The sequence below is a fragment of the Parus major genome, chromosome 8 (assembly GCF_001522545.3).
Source record: "Parus major isolate Abel chromosome 8, Parus_major1.1, whole genome shotgun sequence".
NCBI classification, from domain to species: Eukaryota; Metazoa; Chordata; class Aves; order Passeriformes; family Paridae; genus Parus; species Parus major.
Genome location: NC_031777.1, coordinates 6764707 through 6778076, shown reverse-complemented (window position 1 = coordinate 6778076; position 13370 = coordinate 6764707). Strand labels below are relative to the sequence as shown.

General features: G+C 45.0%; 2 protein-coding genes across 2 annotated transcripts; both read right to left on the bottom strand.

Annotated features, from left to right (window-relative positions):
• Nucleotides 1–448: 448 nt before the first annotated feature.
• ARPC5 (actin related protein 2/3 complex subunit 5) lies at nucleotides 449–5399 on the bottom strand. Its single transcript, XM_015635723.2, has 4 exons — nucleotides 5212–5399; nucleotides 4366–4438; nucleotides 2484–2660; nucleotides 449–1680 (listed from the first exon to the last, which is right to left on the bottom strand). The coding sequence occupies exons 1-4, from the start codon at nucleotides 5352–5354 to the stop codon at nucleotides 1618–1620; spliced, it is 456 nt and encodes a 151-aa protein (XP_015491209.1). The 5' UTR covers nucleotides 5355–5399; the 3' UTR covers nucleotides 449–1617.
• Nucleotides 5400–7899: 2500 nt separating this feature from the next.
• Nucleotides 7900–8801, bottom strand: APOBEC4 (apolipoprotein B mRNA editing enzyme catalytic polypeptide like 4; the record flags this gene model as incomplete). Its single annotated transcript, XM_033516451.1, is given in 2 exon segments — nucleotides 7900–8062; nucleotides 8380–8801. Coding segments are annotated over 2 exon segments (585 nt in total), but the record flags the coding sequence as incomplete, so codon positions are not given.
• Nucleotides 8802–13370: the final 4569 nt, after the last annotated feature.

Here is a 13370-nt window from a genome sequence, read left to right as displayed (position 1 = left end):
AATTTATCTAATGCCATCTAGAAGTAGCTGATCTGCTTTGGCATTAACTTCTTTGGAAAATACTTTCCACTTCTCTGGGATTACAGCTTATTTTTTTAAAATGAAGTTCATTGATGTCTTAACCCAAATCTAGGCAAGAGGAAAGAACCAAAGAAACCAATCACAGTCCCTGGCAGAGCTGTAAGGACAGAACCCTCACTGCACAACTAGGAGAATTTCTGTACAGATCCATGGGCAAAACATGGACACTTTCTGTAGCTTCTGTAGCAAGCCTGGGTCTCCCACTTGGTGATCTGAGTGCCCACCCCCCCCCCCCCCCCCCCCCCCCGTGGTTGTGCCTGCATTCTTCTGGAGGCAGTGAGCAAGGAGAAGCATCCTAGGAAGAGAATTAGGGAGGCACTAAATGGGTAACCATGTTGGTTGCTGTCTCCATATGTCAGACACTGAGTAAATATTCAGTGATGGTTTATTGTATGGTCTTTATTATTATTACAAAAACAAAGCAGATATCAAAAAACAGCAAAGATTTCTCAAGGTCCCTAACAGTTTTACACAACTGAATTGTAGTAAAATAGTGAAATTAAAACACATGTAATTTAAATCCTGGCCTTAAATCTTCTATGGTGATCTGTGGTCTGGGATGTCCTGGGCTTTCCTAATTCTTTAAAATACTCTTCTTTATTTGGGCCACTAGCTAACACGATGAGGCCCAATGCAACAGGAATGTGAGCTGTCTGGTTATCCTTACAGACCCTACACTACCAGAAAACAAAATAGGGGAGGCTCTGAAAGGATGGTATTGATACCAGAACATGTCTCTCAGACTACCTCAAGCAGCCATTTAGTTGTGCTTGACAAAAACAAATCACTTTCCAGTTGCTGAAAGATGATTTGCTGTGTAAAAGCTGCTTTTTCTTCTTCTCCTCAGGATCTCTGCTCCCCAAAATAAGAAGAGTTCACTGGGCTGGGCTCCAATGTAAATGGACCACTGACCTTTTAAATTCCACTTTCCAAACTGCATGATGGACAACTCCATCTCACTGTGACCTTCCCAATGTACACCCTGCATCAAACTGATGGCAAGGAACCTGGGCAGGTTAAGGAAAATACCTGGCTCTCTGGAATGATAACTGGGATTGAAAAAGAGCTTTTTTTCTCTCCTATTCACCCTGTAGGGTCAGAGGTTGACCAAAGGCAACATGGTCCAGTTACCTGTGTTAATAATAGCTGCCCCACTTCTCAAGTATCAAGATTTAACTCAAAACAATGCTTGGCTAGCAAAAAATTAAGACATTGCCCTGTGTCCCTCAGCATTTGCTCAGAGTCAGGTCCAAATCTGCCACGATTACACACAAATGCAAATCACCCTAAACACTGAATTGTTTACATCACTGAATATATCACTGAAAGGATGGTAGGTACCAAATATTCCTGTTAGAAGTAAAATTCCACCTTCATAATTTTCCAGAATTTAACTACAGAAGAGATCACAATGTGCATAATTGGTGGGGTATGATAGAAGCAACAGGGCAAAGGCAAAGCTGGGGGACAGGGCTGCCCAGGGGTGGCCTTGCTGGGAGGGGGATCAGGGGTTGTACCAGCAGCTCCCTGCTGGAGTTACACTGTCTTCCTCGCAGTCAGAACACGCACAATGGACCCAACTCCTCCAGCAGCCAGCGCCTGTGAAGGGAAACATGGCAATGAACACCAGGCCAGGGTAGCTACAGCCTGGAGCTCCCTTCCAGGAGCTGAACAGGCTGACAAAAACCATAGAGAGGTACTTTGGACATGGCCTGGAGTGACAGGATAAGGGGGAAGGACTTCAAACTGACAGGGAGTAAGGTTAGGTATCAGGAAGAAATCCTTCCCTGTGAAGGTGGGGTGCCCCTGGCACAGGTTTGCCAGAGAAGCTCTGGCTGCCCTGTCCCTGTCCAAGGCTGGGTTGGATGGGCCTTGGAGGAAGCTGGGATATTGAGGGTGTCCCTGCCCATGGCAGGGGAGGAACGAGAGAAGCTTTAAGGTCCCTTCCAACTCAAACCATTCTGGGAGACTATGAAATTACTTGGATCACATTTATATTGCACATGAGTATATGCCTGCCCTCCACAAAACACCAGCAGCCAGGGTACGATAATCATACTCAATTACAAGAAAGCTGTTTAACTTAAATTAGGCTTTCATTTCCCTGCATAACCAAGCTGCAAATTTTGCTTCCCTCCAGGAAGGAAATTCTCCTTCAGTCTACTTGAATCACTGGATGAAACCATTTGCCTCAGTCTAAGAGAAACCCAAATTTTAACTGTTGAATGTTTACCCTCAGTAGGAAGCAGAAGTAGGCAGGAGATATAACTCTGCTATGACCTCCAGGGCCATACCCTTGTCACAGCCTGAATCTGGTACTTGAGTCTCACCAGACAAGGCAGGGGGTTCTTGCCAGGCTCAGGGTCTGGGCACTCTGGCAGGAGCTGTCCCCACGCACGCACCTTCTCATGCCACTGCAGCAGCACAGCACTGCTGTTGTCGGAGGGGCTCTCAAAGCCCTTGTAGATGTACTTCATGAGCAGGTCCACCCCGTTCTTGTCCAGCGACTGCACTGCCTTCTCAATGTCATTGGCTTTGAAGGAGATAAGCACCTTCAGCACGATGCTCTCAGCACGGTCCTGTCAACAGGCAGGCACAGACACAGCCATCCTCATGTGAGATGAAGCCAAACACTGCTCCTCTCTCAAAAAAACTGAATTAGAGCATTTTTCCCTTTAACAGCTCTGAAGAGGACTGTGTGTGAAGAGCTTGTCATAGTAAAATATAACAGACATGTTCTCCCAAGGATAAACAATGCAAAAGAGTTTAACATATTTGCCCTGCTTTAGTTTTTCTAAAGTTTTTAGTTATCTCTGTTAGTGTTCGCAATTCTCCATCCCTTAATTATGGCTAAATAGTAAATGCTCATATGGAAGCTCAAGAGCTATCAAGTTCCAAAATAATTACAACAATCAAGTGCTTGTCTGGTCCCCCTTCCCACCAGAGCCTTTCCCATACCTCTGTAGTGTTTAACGTGACACAACCATTATAATCGAGGGAAATGCCACTGGTAGCCTAGAAGAGTTAACTGCTGGAAGCCATGTGTTTTCCAAGCAGTCAGCTGCTGTCCCAGGCACACTGGATGCAGACTGGCCATTAATATTGAGCATTAATAACCATTGATCTGGATGTCATTTCAGGCCATTTCTGGGAATGTGTGTGGCATGCTTACAGCAGCAATTAGCCATGTAATCAGCAAGAAGTAACTCTTCCTTTTCATACATCACTAACTGAGGCAGGATGAAAGAAGAATGTCTCAGTGTTCCTGGACTTCTGAATAATTCCATCATACAAACACTTCAGGCAGCTTCCCCCTACAGAAACTATGGATGTCAGTTTTCCTGCCCAATTTAATATCCCATAATCTCTTGGCTTAGCAAGACTTCTCACATGAGTGTAAGTAAAATTATTTAATTTCCAAAGATAACAAAAAATTAAGGCAGGTATTAATGTTCAGTCATTCTGCCCTTTACAATTCCACCACTGAAAGTATTCTTAAATCCTTCAATAGAGGGCTAATGGAAACAAGTCACTAATGTGAGGACAAAGCTATATAGCCCTATTTGTAATAGCTGATTCTCAGAGCTCTGTAAAACCCTTCAGGAAAGGGCTGCGGCTGCGGGAACAGCTCTGCCAGGAACCATGCAGCAGGGAACCATGCCCCTGGGCCTCTCCTTGGGCAGGGAGAAGTGACTGCAGGCATTCACCAGCTGGACAGTGCCCATATCTAATCAGCCTGTTCCTCCCACTACTGCAATCATGAGCCATTCAGGATTCATCCTGGGGATATTCAGAAATGCACATACCCAGCAGACTCCCACACTCTGTCACAGGGGGAAGGCTCACATTTCCTGAGTTTTAACAGCTTTGTTTTGATTGGATATTATAAAAAACAATTCTTCCTTTTTTGTAGGCTCACTGCTGGTGCTTTCATTACTCAGAGGTGACAGCTGCAACCCTGTTTCCCTGCGCACATGATTACATCTGTGAGCTGCCACATCTGGTCTGAGTCAAACACAGGCACCTTGTGACACCTGGGCACACAAAACACAACTAGCACTGGTAGGAGAACCACACCTGATCTAGCAACAAGGTAAAGGTAGCTGGTACTTGAACTATAGTATTTTGAACAAGATTAAAACACTTGTCACAGATGTTTCAATATAAGGGAATACCCTAAATTCTGCTTCTCGCCTCCTCCAGGTACAACTAGTGACACAGAGGTAACAGAGACAGGAAAGGATTTTTGGGGAGTAATCCATGAGCAAACAGTCACTATTTTACCTTCACTGCCTGGTTCTTTGTGTTGATGGGAGGGTTCTTCAAAGCTGCCTGCAGTGCAGCCATCATGTTCCCTGTGCCAGATGGTTAAGGACCAGATAGCAAGTATATAGGGACATCACATACCAGGACAGTCAATACTTGTGGCATGACTGAAAACACCGATGCAAGGATTCCCCCACCAGCTAAGAAGATATTGCAGTCTAAGACAGCAATTTTCAGGTCATTTGAGGCAGGAGCAGCATCAACAAGCAGCTGTATAGTTCCAGGATTGTTGAATGTTTCCTAACCCTTTCCTTGAATCAGGGTCCAAGTAAAAGAAACCATTCTTCATCACTTCTGCAATCTGTAGCCTTTGAGAACAGGTCTCAGCTTGGCACATTGAGCCCTAGCAGCCACCGAGACAGCAGCCCTTGGGAAGAGTGACCAGGGGCCAGCTGGGCGAGGCAGCCCTGCTAGCGGGCAAGGGGAACTCTTTGGGCACAGGAAACTCCCTGTCTACATTCCTCTGGACACCTCACTGAGCGCAGCCCTGGGGCACTGCGGCTGCTGCGGGCAGGGGAGGAAGCTGGGCCGCCTTCCTGCTGCCAGCCCCTTCTCCCTTCAGCCTCTTCCTCTTCTCTCTGCCAGCCCCCTCCCCCTTCAGCCTCTTTCTCCTGCCAGTCTCTTCCGCCTTCAGAGTCTTCCCTTGGCTCGCCACCCCGTTCTCCTTCAGCCCCTTCCCACCGCCAGCCCTATCCACTTCCAGCGTTTCCCGCCCACCACAGTGCCCACTCGCGGATGTTCCCCTCTAAGGCCGCCCCGGCGGCGGCCGCGCCCGCTCCGCCCTCGCCGCTCCCTTCAGGATATTGCCGCAGGCACGAGTCCACCTCGCCCTCATCGGGCCCCGCTTGCCCGTCGCCCCCGTCCTCCTCATCCACGAACTTGTTCTCGTCGTACTCGTCCACGTCCACCCGGCGGAACCGCGCCGAGGACACCGTGTGCTTCGCCATGGCCGCGCCCGCCCCGCGCAGCCGCCGCCGGCCCGGGCCCAGCCACGCCCCAAGCGGCGCCGGCGCAGCGGGAGCGCTGTCAGTGAATACTGGAACGGCTTGCGCTGGACCTTAGAGTCGATCTCATTACACCCCTGCCCCGGGCAGGGACACCTTCCACTATCCCAGGTTGCTCCAAGTCCCATCCAGCACGGCCTTGGACACTTCAGGGATGGGACATCCACAGCTTCTCTGGGAAACGTGTGCCAGGCCCTCACAAACAGGGAACAACTTCTTCCCAATACCCAATCTAAACCTACTCTCTTTCAATTTGAAGTTTCACAGATTCATAGGATATTCTGAGTTGGAAACGATGCACAAGCATCATCGCATCCAATTCTGGAGTAAATGGCTGATACCGGAATTGAACTCGTAACGTTGATGTTACTGTCACCATGCTCTGACTGACTTTGAAGCCATTCCTGCTTGTCCTGTCATTCCAGGCCCTTGTAAATAGTGTGTCCTCGTGATTCCCATCAGCTCCTTCAGCTACTGTAAGGCCACAATGAGGTCACCCCAAAGCTTCTCTTGGCTGCACAATCCCAAACTCTCACAGCCTTTCCTCCCACCAGAGCTGCTCTATCCCTCTGATCATCCTGATGCCTCCTCTGGACTCTCCAGCAGTTCCACATCCTTCCTGTGCTGGGCCCCAGGGCTGGGGCAGCTCTGCAGGTGGGGTGTGTAATAAATGGAATTGATTTGTGCTAACTGAATTATAACTGTTATTAAAGTTATTATTAGAAACTATCAAGAATCAGTGTTACAAAGCAGATGTACCCCTTTACAGATGTTACATGTCAAAATTAAAGTACAGAATGTGGTATGAAAAGATAAGTGGTGTCTCAAAATGGCCTTGAGATAGACAAAATTAGAATGACTTTAGGCATTGAGCCTAAAAATCAGTAAATATAAGACTAATTAATGGACTAACATAACACAAGGCTTAGTACGCATGCGCAAACCTATGAGGTTATCCAAAGGACAACAAAGAAAAAGAAAAGCCTTCGCCGAAAGACCACCAAAAGAAGACTAAAAGCCCCCTAACAACACGTGAAGCATGTGCCATAAAAATAAAAAAAGTAAAGTCAGAAAAATCAGAAATAAAAAAAAAACTTACAAAAAACCATTAATGAATATGTATAAACATACACTATATAAGTTTACCTTAAAGTACTTTGTTTTGTATGTGAAGTGAGGTGAAAATCCCCCCCATACCCCAATCGGTTTTGCTTATGCCTTAACCATTCTTAACGATTAGCCAACTATTTTCACATATATATAGAGAGATATATACCTGAATATATTTACTAAATTGTACCTTTTTTACTAAATTGTATTCTTTTACTAAATTATATTCCTTTTTATATTATATTGCTATTTACTATTCTTTTTTGTATCAAATGTATCCAATTTATTAAAATATACTGTCAATTAATTTGACTTAGTTGTCTAAAATTTAAAAGTCATTTTTAAGAGGTGTCACCTGAGCACAGGGGCAGAGGGGAAGAATCTCCCTTCCCTGCTGCCCAAGCTGGGGGCTTAGCCCAGGGCACGAGGGGTTCTGGCATGGGGCAGGTCCAGCTCTCATCCAGCAGCACCCTCAAGTCCTTCACCCAGGATTGCTCCATCTGCTCACCCTCAGCCAGGATTGACCCCAGGGGTTGTCCCAGCCCAGGTGCAGCACCAGGACTTAGTCTTGTTAAATTTCATGAGATTCCCCTGAGCCACTTCCCGAGCTTGTCTGGGTCCCTCTGTCCTTCCCCAGGGCAGCACCAGGCTGGACAGGTTTTTTTTAAGTTACACTTGGCCTGTGTAGATAATAATCATCCTATTATTAATTAGGAAATAGCACAGCTTTGTGAGGTTCCTTTTAATAGAAAACAGCAGCCCCGGGAAACAAAACAAACCTGACACACACACATATATATAAATATGTAAACACCACCACCGCTGCCCTTATTAAGAAAAAAAACAGCTGGTGGGAAAATTTATTCCTGTATCAGTCCTACCTGCAGGACCACCTTGATAGAAAAGGAATTTAGGATACGTCACATGTTCCACCAAAGCTGCCTCAGCTCAGGAAGCTGCAATCCAGCTGTAACTGTGGTTGTGGGTTGGGGACTGCTGGAATTTTTCTGCTGGAAATTGGCTTAAGGGCAACAAAGTAATTGCAAGAGGTAAATAGACTGTCAGAGAGTCTCAGAATGATTTGGATTGAAAGGGACCTTAAATGTCATGTAGTTCCAACTGCCTTCTGTGGGCAGGGAGTACTGAGGTTCAGGGTTTACTACTCTGGCTTTTAAGGTAGAGTATTAAAACAAAAATATGTTCATAATCCATTATTTGAGACCCCCAGTTATTCCACTGGTTAAATTTGGCAGGAGGGGACTTTATTGGGTTTTTTTGCCATCTGTGATCTCAGTTTTCACACCAAAAAGCAGATGGATCTGTGCCATCCTCAGAGCAGGTGTGTGCCTCATTCTTCAGAATGAGGACTTCTACTGAATTAGTCCTTTGGCATTTTTAAATGCCTTGTATTTCTGAGTCTGGGATACAGCTGTTCCCTCTCAAAGGGTAGAAATGCACCTGGGAATAGCCCTCCTTGGCTTGAAGACATCAGAGGAAGGAGACTGCCTTCCATGGCTTGAAAAGGCTCTTGGGAGGCTGATCTGAGAGAGGAAAAAGCCTTTAAATTCTGCTGCCCAACTGAGTTCCCTTGCATTCTCTGGGGAAAGGCTGTTCTAAACTATGTTTTAATTCCTGTTAGGTTAATTTGATGTCAGTTTTGTGTACCTGCTGGTGAGCTGGGTGATGAGGGGTTGCCCCTATGATGCCACACAAAAAAAAAGTGGCAGAGCATGTATGGCCATGCCCCTTCTGGCAGCTTCTGCAGGATCACCCAGGGCCAGAGGGTGCAGAGGTTCTTCAGGGTCCCAGGTGGACTGTCCCTGCAGAGATAGGGCTAAGAGAAGTAGAGGCGAGGTACCTCAGCCGGAAGCTGAACATTTTCCTCATGCAGCAGAGTTAACGCTCGTTGCAGGATGAGAAACTGCAGTAGAAGGTGATGCAGCTGGTGCTTGCACAGGTGGCTGTGGCTTCATCCAGGTAAGCACCCACCTTGAACAGCACAGCCTCGGGGTGCTTGCCTTGCGTACTGCAGATTGTGATGTGGCATTTTTGAAGGACTCTGCTCAAGAAGCTCCTCAGCTCATAGAAGAGGTTTTGGAGAGTCTCTGGGGGTCTGTGTGGGAAGCCAAAGACCCTGTGGAATTACTTATATGGGACTCTGGCTTCTTCCCCCATCTATATGTGGTAGGCACACACATGGGTCTGCCTCAGCCCTCTGCAAGTCTCTACCACAGTGCCCTGGTGTGTCAGTAATTCTTGGAAAACTTTTCTCTCCTGTACTCATATTGTATTAAAAAAATTCCCAGTTTAGGTACTATAGAGCTGACAGTCCTAAATGAAAAAGAAAAGTAATATTTTAATTCAAACCTTCATTTTGTTTTGCACTACATAAATAATAGTGAACAGTCTCTTCAAAAAAGCTACTGAAACTTGCAGCAGCATATGGAAAATTGGTTGAAGACAAAGAGAACAAAACTCTTGGAGCCTGGGGGCATTATTCACAAATCAGCCTTTCTGCCAAAAAAAATGAGTAAAAATTTCTCTTTTACCCTAGAGAGGAGAAACTGCACAATAGAAACAGCCACACTTTCCAGCATTGTTACAGGTGATCGATGATTCAATCTGTCAAAAAACCATGCAAACACCATAAAAAAAAGAACTTAAAAAGGTGTAATTACCATGTCAGCAGATCCAGCTCAGGGTAATAGCAAATATTTATCTGATTTCCTTAACTGGCTTTTTAGGTTACCACTTTAGGGCTTTCGTTGCTGCTGGCACTGAATAGATCACACGGACACAGCTCGAGGTTTGGTGAAAGGAAAGAGAAAGTTTAATTTTCCTCCCAGGATTTATAGGTTTCTGACCATGGCCAGGGATTGGGTGGTCAGGATAACACTTTCCCACTGCACTGGCTGTGAGAGATGTCCATCACAAGATGTGTAACAGAAGGAATGTATACCTATCTCTATCTATCTCTATGTTTACAGTTACTGTCCTGGGAAAGTCCTTAGAAAACTATGTCAGCAAGCTCAGAAGCTGAGTTTTCAGGGTGACAGGCTCTTGCAATTTTTCTTTGCAAGTTCTGTAGTGCAGAAGAAGGTTCCTCCCTGGTTTGGGCAGTTCAGTGCAGAAGAATCTTTCCCAGTGCAGGGGTTTGGCCCTAGCTGAGATGGTGGCAGCAGGCAGGTTCTTTTAGGTGTTTCCAGGTGCCAGTTGCTGGGAAACAGGAACACAAACAGAATTTGCCTTTGCAGGGCCAGGCAACTGTGGGACCTGAGCTGCTGTTCTGTGCCTGTCAATATTTTGTTTAATTTCTCAAGTGATACCATTGCCCTTTTTTATTAGTGAAGTTTTGCTACAATATTGTTATAGCTGAAATCTGGGTGTTCTAAAGAACATCCAACAGCGTTTCTTTACAAATTATTTGTGTGTTTATCTGCCTGGTGTGCCAGCTGGACAGAAAACTCCTGTTATATTTCTGCATCAAGGTTTTCCCTTTCTTAGGAAGTTTGTGTCCCCCTCCCTGAGGCTGTAATTCCAGGAAACAGTGGGCCATTCTGCTTTGTACCATGGTGCCAGAGGAGGGCAAACATAAATTTTGTGTGGATGAACAGCTTTTCGCTCAAGCATGAAATTATTTGTCTTTGCTGCTCTCATTGCCCCTCATCATTCCTGGATCGTGTTTAATTCTGTTGCTGCTCCACTGTAAACATTGTCATCTGCATATTTTATCACAGCTCACTTCTGCATTCCACCATGTTTTGTGCTCTGTCAGTATATTTTTTTTTCCTTAAATTCATCATTTGGTTAACTTCCTTTGCTTTCCACTCCTGACTCTATACTAACTTCTGTATATTGTCCTCATATATGTTCACATATATATTTGCTCTATTTCCTTCCTGATCCAGGCCATTGTGCTATTCTCATTCAGATCACTCCTGAAGACTGGCTTCCTGACATCAGGAATGTTCCATTTGGCATTTCTGGTGTTTCTGTTCATTTTGGATGGTCAGTTGTGCTCTAATCTGTGCAGTGCAATGTCACCCTGGCATTGAGTGCTGTGCCTTGGGAAATAGAAAATGCTTCTTCTCCCTGGCATAAAGTAGGGCAGGTCTGGAGAAACGAGTGTTTTTCGTTGGAGAGGGACGTCAGGAGAGGGTGCCACCCCCTCACCAGTTCTCGTGTAGGCTCTTAGTGCTGAAGACAATTGAAAAAGCTGCAAATCTGGGATAACATTCCGATTCCCTGTCCCTGCTGGTGTTCCTGCAGAGTTGGGATGGCCACATGATGGCAATGTTGCACCTCAGGGATATGCGTCGTTTTCTGCTGGATGGAGCAGATTGCTTCTCGAACTCCGTTTAAGTGCCTCTAGAGGCTTTCCACCAGAGGCACTGAAAATTTTACATCTCCCTCTGAAACTTGCCTCTCTTTCTTTGGCTGGTGCTTTGCCCTGATCAAACCCCTTCAAATTTTCCATCTCCTCAATTAACAGTGTCACATCCTTACAAGGATGGAAGTCAAATCCCAAACTACCCCATTGGATGTATTAATTGGAAGAGTTTTCCCACAACCAAAGTGCATTTCTGGATGTGCAGCATCAGCCTTTGGCTCTTTTGCCAGTGCTGTCCCTCTTCATGAGCCACCATTCTGATACAGGAGATAGTGTCTCATGGATCCCTAGGAAGTCAAAACAAGGGTTAACAGATCCATGTTTATCTCTATCATCTCTATCAATCTCTATCTCTCTATCTCTATCTCTATATCTCTATCTCTATATCTCTATCTCTATCTTATCATATCTAATTATGACTTTAAGAAATTGTCGCCTCGGGGCGAGGCGTAGCGACCCGGTTCGTGGGTGACTCGACGGCTAAACTTACAGGCCTGTCGGGCAAATCATGCGTTAACACCAATGTGGTGGACGGTGAAAAGCGTTTATTTCCGGTGAGCTAGGTTTTTATATCACCGAGATATGATGACGTAATCACCGTAGTATTATGGGTTATAGAACATTGTGGAAGGAGGGACCCTATCTTCGCGTACAACGCGAGATCTTCCGACCGGGGTTCCCTGTCTACCCACATCAAGAAATTAATTCACTTTCTGCTAAAATGCCTCTCTGGGGCAGAGAGCAGGAGATACTGATTAGTGCCCCACAACAGGGTACAAATGTTCACAGGAGGAAGTGGAGAGGAATGCTTTATCCAGTGAAAACCACAAGGAAACGGGAGGTGAGCCAGGGTCCAAGCCATATATTCTGCTCCTAGGGAAAAATATCCTAATGATTAGGGCTGGGATTTTCTTTTTCTTTATCCAAGTATTAGATAAACTCTTGTATTTCTCCAGGCTATAAAGCATGCAGAAGTTGTGATCTATCCCAACATGGACAGCTTGAACATGATTTTACTGATTTAAATGTGTGATTTTGGGACTTCTGAAGATTTGCTTTTGGAAGTAAAACTGTGTGCATTAATTAGACAGAAGCTCATGCATCATTATATGGAATCAGGATGTTTTATTCCCCAAACTAAACCACAACCAGCATACTTCCGTAGGCTGATATAATTGTTGCTGTTGTATGGGGGAGGCGCTCTGGAGCCTCCCCCAAAATGCTGCACTCTGGACAAGGATGGTTCTTCTCTTCTGTGCCTCTGAAATGTAAGTGTTGAAATTCTGTTGCATTTCTTAGTACAGTCTGGTGCAAAATAGTCTTTGCTGGAAGCATTTTACATGTTTTCATTCAGTAGGGAGTTTATCTGAGTTCAAAGTCCAGGGTAGTCACATGGTCCCATAATGAGCTGGAGACTTGACATTCCTGTGCAGCCCTAAGGTTTTAAAAATAAGAAACAAAGGATATGAGGGAAGAAGCAAGATCTGTCCACAGCTGCTCATGACCATATCTAGACAATTTGAACCCGTGCTGTGGTAGTGTAACCTGCCTCCACACTGCCTGGTCTCCAGCTCATTGAACACAAGATGATAAGGGACATCTCGTGCTACAGGAGTGCTGCTCCTGGCTCCAGAGCAGGGGGACCCTGGTGCTCTGCACTCTGCCAAGGGGCCATAAAGATTAGCCAGGTTTTAGGTCGTGAGCTGGGAATGTTTCCTGCTTGAACTCCTGTGAAAGACAGACCTTCACAAAATCATTCCACCAAATCTGCCTCATGTGGCTTGTTTAGCATCAAAGTGATTGGAATTATCACCTCACTTCCAGAGATTTTTCCAGGGCTTCATTATCTTGATTGTTTCCCTTTCTCTATGCCTAAAAATAAGTATTTTTCCCTAGTATTTTTCCCTTTTCTGTCTATTAAGAATAGACTTGAAACCCACAGACCAGAAAGCAGTTTGTAAGGGAATGACAAATAAGGACATTTACATGCCATATACAAGGTTACCAGGTTAAATTAAATTAGGACAGCAAAAATCATAAGGAAAAATTACAGAAATAACCCAGGATTTTGATTATTTAAAAGAAAAATAAACCCATTCTATTGAGTATGGTCGCACCAGAGATTATAGGTGGAGAAATTGTTACATACTAATTACAAAGTGTTATCAGGATGCTTTGTTTGTCAAACAGTTGGACAGATTTCCTCTTTCCCTAAGAAAGAGCCAGAGAACTTGCCAAGAGTCTGTGTTTACAGATCAAAAATATAGAGGAAGAAAATGAAAGTTCAGAGATGGAAGGAGAAGTGACCTTTCCTATATTGCATATCTTTATTGCATAATATAATATACATATGTATTACACACACACCCACACACACCCCCCCCCCACACACACACCCACACACACCATATATATATATATAAAATATTCTGCATAATTTTTTTCCTGTGAGCCTTGTA